Below are 12,098 nucleotides of genomic sequence, written 5' to 3' on the forward strand. Positions count from 1 at the left end.
TTTTCCTAGCTAGACTACCCCCTTATAGAATGCAGACCCCCGCCTCTAGATACCCTATTAAGTCCAGTCGGGAAAGAACTTTAAACATTTTTTTGTTACTTTGTAATTCTACCCAACATTCTACATTGTAGCATTATTACTGGTACTAGTAGCATTATTATATTTTTCACACATATGGTAACACAGTGTGTTAGTAGAATATTTTATTTTTATCCAGAAGAAGCTTGAGAAGATGTATAGCCGTCCATATTTGTCATTTAGGTGCATATATCATTGGGATTAATTTCTGGGACAGAGAGCTTGTTAGTATGTTATTTATATGTGTGCACAGGAAACTCAGGTTGTACTATATTTACGTTACAATTTTAGGTTGGGATGTCTCCGGCTCCACCGCCATACACTCCAGGTCCAGGATTTGTGAGTACTTTTGTTGATATGAAAATTTCACCTTGTCCCATTCTTCGATAATTCCTTCACCACATACGGCTAAAGCTAGATACATTGGAAAAAATAATTCTCTGATATTGCAATTGGAACCCTATTGGTTCACTAACTTATCTGTAAGGTGGTGGTCAGGGGTGGACTGGCCATAGCCCCTACAGTGGGCTGAGGCAGAGGGGGCCGCCCTATGCCCTTCTCACGGCCGCCAGCCATGGTAAGTAATGATCTGATGGTGCTCCCCTCCTGTTTCTTGAATTCAAATGTATTGCAATCCTAAGGCAACTGGAGTAGGAGGACTGAACATGGCAACTGGCGCTAGCCACCAAGAGGGCCAATTTTTTGGGAGGTATTTTGTGATATACTGTAGTATTTGACTCGGCTGGGCTGGTGCTGTAATGGTATAATGTGCCACAATATGGTATTGTTTGCTCCGCCTACTTGTGTTGACTTTGGCCATTTTTAGTTTTTTTTCCACGGCCACTTTAAGTTCCCAGTCTGCCCTTGGTGGTGGTATTCCAAAAACATGTCAGACATGTCGTAATTTTTGACTGGTGAGGATCTAGATGCTGAGATCCCCATGATCACTTAAACCAAGAGGCCAAAGCTCTTAGCTCCGTGCAGGGTCCTTTCGGCTGTGATCGGATCTGCTTGCTTCTACTTGTACAGACTCATAGGAAGCCTGTGGAGAACATTTACTAATGTTATAGATGGTGTAAATTTAGGCAGGCCATCTAGACCTGTACCAGATATATCACAGGGGCTCAGGCTGGATAATACACGGGCTAAACCATTTTTTTTCTAACTTTATACCAACCTATTGGTTGACTTACTTTACAGCAGAATTTTATGTCAGAATTGTGGTGCAATTTAGCTGTAACTTGTTGCACCCTAGGCCATGCCCCCTTGTTAAGCAAGGCTCGGATGATTTTTCTAAAACTAGATGCTCTAAATTTATCCAAAAATGCAGCCAATGGCGCCAATATGTGACAATGGCGCCAATATGTGACAAATGTTGTTGTAATTTACATCAGGGTCTAGGTGCACTCACATTAGTAAATGTGGGCCTAGTTGCCTGTACACCACTACCCCCTCCTCTTCGAGGAGAGCCAATCAGAGACAAGCACAGCGCTCAGATGAGTGCTTTCAGTGATCAGTGGGAATCTCAGCACCTGAACCTCCACCAATCAAAATTTCTGATGTGTTATGGTAAAAGTTTTATTAATTACAGTTACACGTTAAACATCATTTACCACTAAAACAAAATAAAATTGTAAAAAATCCTTGACACACCATCTTTTGTCAAGTGTTTAAAAATTCGGTTTAGGCTTTCTCTAGTTATATCTGTAAATGAGAAAGTAAGGTGACAACCAATATGGCCCCCTTTACAGGACTAGTATTGGTTGTCAGCTATCCTTTCTAGAGTCCTAAATGACAGCTCTGCCTAATCAGATATTCCCCTTCCTCTATAACCATGGAGATTTGCTGTTTGTGACTATTAAATCTGGGTGACAGTCTATATTGGAGCTGCGATACAATCGTGATCATAGAGGTTATCACCAGAAATGAATGAATTAGGGGTGTTAACGAGATTTAAGAAAATTACATTTCTGGATACCATTACAATTGTTCCTTAAGTGCAACAAAATATGAAAATTAGGCTTGCTGAAAATAATTTCAGCCATCCTGTCAAACATGGCGCCTCTCCGTTCCATTAAACTGTCCAAAACTAGTAAAAGGTGACCACATAGAGAGCATTGTCTTCTTAGGGGTTACCTACTGCCTCGTAAAGAACAACCCTGAGAAAACTATTAGAATACTGCCCCCTGTGAGTACCTACGGTATATGACCCTAGAGAAGAAGGAGAGTTTTGAAGCTCTTTTATATTGGAGTTTTGGTCTTTTATTACCTATTATCTTGTATTATAATCGGCCTATACTGACATCAGCTAAACCATAATATGCAGAACTAATTCAATGACACCATGGAACCCGTTCATATGTTCGCATTTTTCATATTTTAGGTTCAAAATTCGTTTGAACCTCCAATATATGCAGCACAGAAGGTGAGACCAAGACAATATATAAAGTTGCAAACTGTGATGGCACTCTATAATTTCCAGATACAGTCCTGTCTTAAAGGGGTTCTCCAGGAATTAAGAAAATGAAAATACTGTTAAAAACTTTTACTTTATTATAAATATATTCCTAAATACCTTTCATTAGTTATAATGGCTTGTTTTGTCTGGGGAGCAATCATTAGGAGAAACAAAATGGCCGCCATCCTATTAGTACAGACAAAACCTGTCCGAACCACACAGGAGTACAAGTTACTTCAGAACACTGAGATAAAGAGCTGCCTCATCCTCCTCAATGCTCTACTTGTCAGGGATTATGATTAGTGTTGAGCGAAGTCGCTTTGGTCATTATCCCGAAAGTCACGCTGGACTTTGTTGAATAACTTTAGACATCGATTAACTTGAAAACAATTTTAAAACTGGGATCCGAAGTCTGCTTCGGTACCCAGGTACCAGTAGGTACCGAAGCTGACTTTGGATCCCAGTTTTAAAATTGCAGAGCAGAGAGGCAGCTCTTTAGCTCCATGTTGTGAAGTAACTTGTCCTGCTGTGTGATTAGGACAGGTTCTGGGTGTACTAATAGGACAGTGGCCATTTTATTGCCCCTGATGATTGCTTTTTAGACAAAATGAGACATTATAACTAATTAAAGGTTTCGGGCAATATATTTATAATAAAGTAATATTTAAGTATTTTCATTTTCTTAATTCCCGGAGAATTTTTTTTTAAAGTTGAGTGTGCTTATACTGTATAGTTCCATGAATGTGCTTTAATTGTTTTAGGTAACAGTTATGGCTGCAGCTCCTGTCCTTGGGGCTCTCACGGTGAGTGTACATGACCATATTGTATATGTATATCAGCCTGTATAATAATAATAATACTGTATCTGTATAATGTTACTTATATATGTGTTTTTCATATATTTTCAGCCACAGAAAGCCCCCATGACTGTGTACAACCCGGTATGATTGGTACTTACTTTACAATACATACCATATTTTTTTTCCTAGTGTCACACTAAAGACTATTTTCTCTGCAGGTAATGCCCTTTCAAGCTGTTTTTCAGAAGCACTTTGGCAGAAATGGAAATGTCATTATCATGGGAAATATCGCTTATGGGGCAGACAAGTGAGTTTTTTCATGGATTACTAACAAAAGCCTTTAGGGTTTGTACGGAGGATGTGTAGGGTGCAGGTAGTAAGGGTACTGCCACATGGTCAGGGAGAAGTCGTATCTGTCCTGTACAAGAAGTCATATCTGTCCTTTATACTTTCTCTCCTTGTTTGATCCACTCCTGAAGAGGTAGTATACTAAGGGGTGGACAGGACTATTAGTGGATCCTTTGGTGGGTCCAAACTCCGACACATTGGCCCCAAAGGTTCAACAGAAAAGAATGCTATTTGGAAAGGGCTTGGGAACAAATCATTATGGTGTAAACCAAAGCTCATAATGCAGTTAAGAGTCCTGGGACACATGTTCTGTACATATGGAGGATGGGTCTCTACGAACAATTTTTTCGATGGTGGGCTAAAGAAACCACAGTCCAATACTACAGTCCAATACTGCACCAGTAGATAGTACAAAGTAGATTGTACAGGCAGAGGTCAGAACCAGATACTACATGAATACCAAAATTGCTCCCTTAGTTTGCCTAAAATTAACAGGGTGCTCTGCTGTGCACAATTTCTCTTTGTTAGGCAAAACATTTGCAGAAGGTGTAAACTGAGACCTTCAGCAATCAACAGTAATCAGATAGGGAAGCTGTCATCAAGTGTTGTATCTGGTTCTGTCACACTGTAGGTCTGAGTCATGTTCACTTTAAAATATATGTCCTCATCACCTTTCCAGGTTTCACGTGAATCTCTTAAACAGCAGAACAAGGAATATTCAGCTTCATATCAACCCTCGTTTAAGAGAAGGAGTAATAGTAAGAAATACTCAAGACAGAGGCAAATGGGGGCCTGAGGAAAGACATATGTCCTACATGCCATTCCACCCTGGGCAAAGCTTTCAGGTGAGAACAACAGATGTTTTCAAAGTTAGAGGGTTGTCCATGAATTGAAAAACATGGCTGCTTTGTCTTCCAAACAGTGGTGTACATAGAGAAACCAGGCCCCCCACACATGACAGATGGGTTTCTGCCTAAACCCCTTTCAATGACCCTTGGGCCATTTTTCCACTGCTTTATTTGCTAAACGTTGTCCCTTTATAGCAGGGTTTTTCAACTCCGGTCCTCGGGACCCATCTACCAGTCATGTTTTCAGGATTTCCTTAGTATTGAGCAGGTGATATAATTAGTGTCCACAGGTATTCATTCTGTGGGATATTCTCAAATCCTGACCGGTAGGTGGGTCCCGAGGAACGGAGTTGAAAAATCCTGCTTTAGAGGGTAGAGTCCTGACCAAGTTTTCACCTCCAGTATGTTGTGGTAAAAATATTAATAGTTGTGATCAGCCCGCATCATAGTTAGTGTAAGGAAAAGGCAACTCCATTTTCCCTCAGCCGCAGCCAGAGAACCACACAAATGCTACATCTTCCTTCAGTTCTGAGCAACTCCTCCCTCCTCCTTGCCCAGTATCCGTCTTTTATTGACTAAAACAAAAGGTGTAAAAGGGGCTGGCCCAAGACAAGGATACAGGAAGTGATGACATATCAAAGGACAGGGAGGGGCAGCCAATGTGGCTGTGCAGACACACCCCATACAAACACATGTATACAATAATCTACCATTACCACTGAGAGACATGATGACAATCTATAAAACACACACACATCCTAAGATAAAATGTCCGCATAATAAAATTTCCACAACAGTCCCTCCTCTTTGTCATATGCTCCCCAGTGTCCCTTGACAAATCTTGATCTTCTTCTTTGCAAAAAAAACTGTCTTGTCTACGAAAAGTCCTGAATCCATAAAACAAATAGAAAACAGAAAGTCAATCTTGACACGTAGCTTCTTTTCTTCGGGAGGTGACGTTTCGCGTTGGTCGCCGGCTGGTTTGGAATCCTCTGCATCTGGTCCATGGTTTGGTCTTCAGGGCGTCTTGTCTGTTCGGGCTTCGGTATATCAGTCGATTAGACATCAGGAACATCTCACTCCGGCGTATAGAAGGAATGGAGACAAAAAACATAAGTATATGTCCTATTTCCTTTCGCCCGGATCCAATGGAAAACCAGTGAGCCCCAAGACCTCCCAAAGTTTTAAAAAGGATTCCGACTCTCACTAATCATAGCTCCGCCCCTGCCCTGCTCCTGTCAGTATGGGCCTGACCCTTGTCAATGGTGTCTGCTAGCCTGGCATAACCATATACCTTCCTCACAACTGGAGGATCCCAAATCTACGGGTCGCTTAGCTGCCCGGACACCCATACAGGATTAACAAGCGAGGAGCAGGAGCCAGAGCTAATATTAATATCGTCTATCAACAAATGCCTCCTTGTAACAAATAAACAAAAGTGATACTCTGCATTCTTTGACTTAGTTGAGCAGCTTCTTGCAGTGACCGGTGTGGATCCAGTTGTCTCGTCCCTCGAACTTCAGAGAGGTTGGCGTCATCAGCAGCACCTGGAATGGCCCAAGATATCTCGGCTCTAGTCCCGTCCTCGGATGTTTCTTTAGCACGACCCAATCACCTGGTTGGCTAGAATGAACACTGGTTATTGAGTCTGGGTCCGGGAGCAATTCCCGAACCCGATGGTGGACATCGGGTAATAACCCGTGGGGCTGCCTGGAGGCATACTTGATGGAATAAAAGGGTTACAGCGGAACATTCAGGCCATGGATCGGCCGTGATTTTTACCTACTTTGCAAAAATCTGACCCAAGTACCAGCAAAGAAAAGGCAGTTGTGATTGATTGACATTTGAGAGGTTAGAAAGTTTGAAGATCGTTGATTTCTGCACCATTTTCCCCCCTTCTCATCGGCCTTAAAACCAGGACGAAGAGAAGCTGGATTAGCATGGTGCATCGTCTCAAGGTTAGATGGAGAGATGACGGAGGGATGAGAGAGAGAGAGATAGAGAAAAAGAAAAGCGCTTCTCTTGGACTCTGCAGTCTTAGCGGGATGGGAGTACATGACAGTGTTAGTTCGCACTGTCTGGGACTTTTGAATGTCCTGTTGCTGGAGATCGATGGATTCGTGCAGCCACAGTTCTGCTTTCTGGAGGGAACCATGGCTTTGGAGTCTAGTGGGGAATTTACGGACGAACTTTTTCCCAATCCAGACCTCAAAGGTCCCTTCTTTGGGGATGATCCACTCTGAACCTACAGTCCCTTGGTGCCAATCTTTGAGGGGCTTAACAACTCCTCCTCTATATATGGATTTCATGTACTGCTTGGCTGTCCTATAGTAGTCAGAAGTGGTACCCTTCTGATCCCTAATTTTCCCTAAACACATGCTCGAGCATAAATTTTCCTGCGACCTACGCACGGAATTTTCTAAAAGTAGGTGCGTCCACCTCCAGTGTCCTGCGACAAACGCCTGGACGGCTGCTACTCCTCTTCGTTCGCCTCTGAGTTGCCCTAGGGTTTCTGGCACCGACACACGGACTCCGTTCACCCTAGATAGACCTCAGGAAAAGGAGTAATCAGTGTGAGGAAAAGGGCTCTCGCCGACACACGGCGGCCCTCTGAGTCTCCTAATGAGATATACCAGCCTCGGTTTTGGCTCTGAATAGTGACCTGACCACAGGATAGGGCTTCCAATTGACCTGGAGTGGAAAAGGGGGGTGCACAGAGAACACACAGTACCCTCTGTGGGGATGAGGGGTGCACAGGAAACAAACACACAGTACTCCTGTGGGGAATGGGGTTACTCACATAGCTATTGGTATGCCCAGGTGATATACATCACCTTGTCTCCTTAAAAAAATGCTCATCAGCTCACTTTCCTTTGCCGATATGATTCTATATAGTCAAGCTGAACAGCACACGAAGCCCTTTTTGCAGTGACTGATCAAAAACCCCTCTCAGCAGCAACCCTTGAATTCAGACAGTAGTTCCCACACAATATCATGAGACCCCCAGTACTCCTAACCAAATCTACAGAGAAAAGAGAGGGAGAGAGAGAAAAGCAGCAAATATGCAATAAAAACCTAAAAAATAAAAATGAGTAAAAGAAGAAAAATGTAAATATACAATAAAAACCTAAAAAAATAAAAATGAGTAAAAGAAGAAAAATGTAAATATAAATTAATCAAAGAAATACCCACACAAAAATAAACAAATATCTGAAAAATAAAAAAAGGAAAAATCACTTGATTATCTACATTGAGCTTCAGTAAAAAAAATAATTTTACCTTAAAACCCAAAACTCATGCAAAAACTAAACCCTTAGGAACACATACAATTGTATAGGACTGAATTAACAAATCAATGTCCTGGAGGGTTCCCCTGAAACCGTACAGGAGAAATTCCTACCCACCCAGTAATTGAAATGCTAATTTTTCCCCAGCCCCAAACAGCTTCAGATTCATTTGACCAGAGAAGCAGGACTTAACATCACAAGGTCCCAAAACCGGTTTCTTTCACATTTTAACCGTTCATATTGTGATTTAAAATCCGCTTCACTGATCCAAGATCTTGGCTGTCCCTGCGTTCTCTGCCTTTGCAAAGAAGCATCTCTGGGACCACTACCCCACCTCGCCGAATAAGCCACTTTACTTCTAGGTGTGGTTCTGGGGTACTCAACATACCTGTGTCTGTTGCCATTAGCAACATTACAATATCGTGCAATGTGACCGTATTCCCTGCATGCAAAACAAAGGATAGCTCGCCTCCCTCCACAATAACTTGCACATGGCGATTTGAATTGGCGCACAACATTAACCATCCTAGCATGAGTAGCTCCCACATTACGATCTGTATTGAGTCCACTTACCACGGACTCATCTGAGGAATCTTCTGGCATTGTGTTAACACCAGGGTCAGACACATTGTCCATCTCCATCCCTGATTCAGATCCACCATGCGACCCACAGTCCTCAGACTTCTCTATGCTTACAGCCCATACATTTCCTCTAATCCCAGACACATTACTCTCCAGGGGTTGTTTCAATAACTCTAGCAATTCCCTTACAGCACCCAGTGCATGCATCAGGCTTCCAGATAAACCTTCATTCTCCTTGCACCAGAAAACAAACACCACAATGGTTGCTACAAAAAACAAAACACTTGTACTAGTTGTCCCAATACTTTTGGCACAGAACTACAAGTACCTCCTTTCTACACTGTAATACCCACATTAATTATGCCAAACAAGTCTACAATTCAGTGTAACAGCCACAGATACACAAACATTAAGCAGAATCATCAACTATAGGACGATTTCACCACTAAACTGCCACTAATGTTCACACAATGGTTCCTGTATCAGACTGGTCACTGAGCTATAACATAACCGAACACTAAACCGATATCAGCACAAAACTTATTAAAACAAAATCAAACTGTACATAGAAAGGTTACAAAAAGACAAGATAACTATCCGACAAAACTAACATTTCAGGCAAAAACAATCAAATCGCTTTCCATAGCAAACTGACAAAGATGGCCGACAAGCATGGTAAAGATGGCCGACAAGCATGGTAAAGATGGCCTACAAGCATGGTAAAGATGGCCTACAAGCATGGTAAAGATGGCCTACAAGCATGGTAAAGATGGCCTACAAGCATGGTAAAGATGGCCTACAAGCATGGTAAAGATGGCCTACAAGCATGGTAAAGATGGCCGACAAGCATGGTCACACAAAGGAAACCAAGATAGTGTCTACAATATCCAGCAATAAAAACAGTTTTTATATTTCCCTATGTTTAAACCAGAGAAAAACCTCCACTCTTTGGGTGATTTACAGGCTAACAATACAAAAAACACTCTGAACGCTGTCTCTAATGTACAGACACTAAAACCAATTGCTGCCTCTATAAAATCGCCTCTTAGAAAATCACAGTAACATAAAAAGTTAAGAAGTTACAAAAAACACAATTCCCTGTACTATTCAGCACACAATCTCTGTACAATCAACACAATGGAAAAACACTTACCCCATTCCTTACACCACTCGATGCGGCAGACAACAACCACATAGGTTGTTTGAACAGATTTTTCTTTCCTCTGATACCAGCAGATTGGAGGACACATATTTCAGTTCACAAAGAGCAAAACTTTCTCAAAAATGAGAGTAAAGAAAAGGATATTACCTTATGCCGGCCTTTTTTGCTTTTTGAAAATTAAATTGTGTCTCCTTTTAAGTTCTGCTGATAACAGGGAAAAAAAAATATTTCCTTCCTGAGCTCGCCATCTGTTGTGGTAAAAATATTAATAGTTGTAATCAGCCCGCATCATAGTTAGTGTAAGGAAAAGGCAACTCCATCTTCCCTTATCCGCAGCCAGAGAACCACACCAAATGCTACCATCTTCCTTCAGTTCTGAGCAACTCCCCCCTCCTCCTTGCCCAGTATCCGTCTTTTATTGACTAAAACAAAAGGTGTAAAAGGGGCTGGCCCAAGACAAGGATACAGGAAGTGATGACATATCAAAGGACAGGGAGGGGCAGCCAATGTGGCTGTGCAGACACACCCCATACAAACACATGTATACAATAATCTACCATTACCACTGAGAGACATGATGACAATCTATAAAACACACACACATCCTAAGATAAAATGTCCGCATAATAAAATTTCCACAACAAGTAGAAGGGGAGATAATCCCAACTAAGACTGGGCCCCCTCTTTCCCTGGGCCCCACAGACGTCACTATGGTAGTTACGCCCCTGCTTCCAAAACCAGTGCCACATCTGTCCACAGGTTGTGTGTTTTATTGCAACTCAGCCCCAGTCACTTTAATATAATTAAGCTGTAATTCCAGACACAACCAATGGATAGATGTAGCAGAAGGTCTTTGTGGGAAAGCAGCCATGTTTTTATCCTGGACAACTCATGGCATCTGTGGAAACCAATAAACAATAATTTGTGTTTCATCCTATATATTATTCACTACTAGCTGGAAATCAGGAACGAGGGAGGCTCTTTCGGGATCTATTCTAGTGGAACAAAATTATTCGACTATGTCCACCGCCTACCTTTCCACCAAATTGACATGATTGAAGTTGGAGGAGATGTCACCTTGACTTTTGTCCAATACTAACCTCATGCAAGTAAGATACAAGAATTGGTCCACAAGGAGCCTTAAGCAGACATCATTGTGTCTAAATCTTAGTGCAAACCCAAGCGGAAGAAGACACTAAGGCATCTTGATTACAGTACTCTTATGTCTCAGCCATCAATGATCTGCTTTAATAACATCTTGGTTTACCACTTACACGTTCATAAGGTGCTTTCATGACCATTTTCTTTAGCCTTCCTTAGCAATTCTAGCTTTGTAAATCTTGGAGTAATGATATTGTTCTTCATAGTGAAAATTTTTGAGAAATTTGTAAAATTCCTTTTAGTACATTTCAGCTGTCATTGATAGCTATACATCAATGACTCCCTCTGGGACCTCTTTACATGATACCTGTTTTGTGTTTGTGTGCTGGTTATCTGACAAGTACTGTACTGTACCTTGACGCAATAAACAAATTGATTCACATTGGGTCTATTGTGTAATTAGTAATTAGTAACTGTATGGGCACTTTATATGTAATATACATTTCACGCTGAAGTCAAGGTAAGTTAGGATGGGAGACCTAGTCAGCATCTGTATGAGCTTGTCACCAATCTCCTATTGCATCAGCATCCACTTTCAATCTCTTATAACATCTCTCCTCATTTACAGGCCAATGGGCTGCCATTCCTAGTGTGGTTATGTTGTGCGTGACTTGTGATAAGTGCCCCTGAATGGACTGGCTGGTGCAGGTGGTTCTGCTAATTAAAACCATACCTTTCTGCCTCCAATTCATTGCTGCATTTAGGAGAAATAGGCAAAATAGGCAAATTAAGGCTTAAGTGCACTGAGGGCAGGCCTTAACCACTTACTGCACCTTAGCTGTTAAGTTAGCATGTTAAGTTCCTGCATGACGAGATAACGTGGGGCGGAGCTCCTGCCGCTCTGTGATGAACTTTGGCGTCCGCATGCAACGGAGCCGTGCTAGACGCTGGAGCCCGCCGTGCTGATTGTGCCCAGTGAAGATGCTCCCCCCCTGAGCTAGTGCTCCCTGGACTTGGGAGCTTTTGGGCTCTGTGGTTTCCTTCGCCTGCTCCACTCCATTACCGCACATTTCTATCGGTCTCTGCTTGCAGTGGTATTGCCTACTGCCGCCTGGGTCCACGAACGGGCCACCTCCTGCCTCCATTCTATCCCTGCGGGGACTGGAAGGTTTGACTGTATTTTTATCAGAAGTATATTTCCACATCTTTACTTTATTTTGGCTGCACTTACAAACATTTTTTACTTTTATTTAATTAGATGTGTGGGGGGGGGGGGGGCGCCCTAATAACTTTAACACATCTGGGGGCCATATTGCCCCGATCGGGGTGCTGGGGGACCTGATCGGGGCATAATTTGAACTTCTCTCTCCTCTCCTGAGGAAAGAGACCTTACTGAGAGCAGCGGCGGCAGGCTTTCAGTCTGCGCATGCGCCG

The 12,098-nt window shown here is 42.3% G+C and overlaps 1 protein-coding gene across 1 annotated transcript; it reads left to right on the plus strand.

The window, feature by feature from the left end:
• The first annotated feature begins 375 nt into the window (after positions 1-375).
• Positions 376-11,106, plus strand: LOC122946236 (galectin-4-like). Its single transcript, XM_044305699.1, has 7 exons — positions 376-417; positions 2,462-2,503; positions 3,298-3,339; positions 3,445-3,477; positions 3,555-3,643; positions 4,364-4,529; positions 10,519-11,106. Exons 1-7 carry the CDS (start codon positions 376-378, stop codon positions 10,660-10,662), a joined length of 558 nt encoding a protein of 185 aa, XP_044161634.1. The 3' UTR covers positions 10,663-11,106.
• The last annotated feature ends 992 nt before the right edge of the window (positions 11,107-12,098 follow it).

The sequence above is a fragment of the Bufo gargarizans genome, chromosome 9, assembly GCF_014858855.1.
Source record: "Bufo gargarizans isolate SCDJY-AF-19 chromosome 9, ASM1485885v1, whole genome shotgun sequence".
NCBI lineage: Eukaryota > Metazoa > Chordata > Amphibia > Anura > Bufonidae > Bufo > Bufo gargarizans.

Bases quoted from the DNA above. Each gene is read 5' to 3' on its own strand.
- LOC122946236 (XM_044305699.1), top strand. From the start codon at position 376: ATGTCTCCGGCTCCACCGCCATACACTCCAGGTCCAGGATTT. The intron at 418-2,461 runs GTGAGTACTTTT...TTCATATTTTAG, and splicing joins ACACTCCAGGTCCAGGATTT to GTTCAAAATTCGTTTGAACC. The intron at 3,644-4,363 runs GTGAGTTTTTTC...TCACCTTTCCAG, and splicing joins ATCGCTTATGGGGCAGACAA to GTTTCACGTGAATCTCTTAA.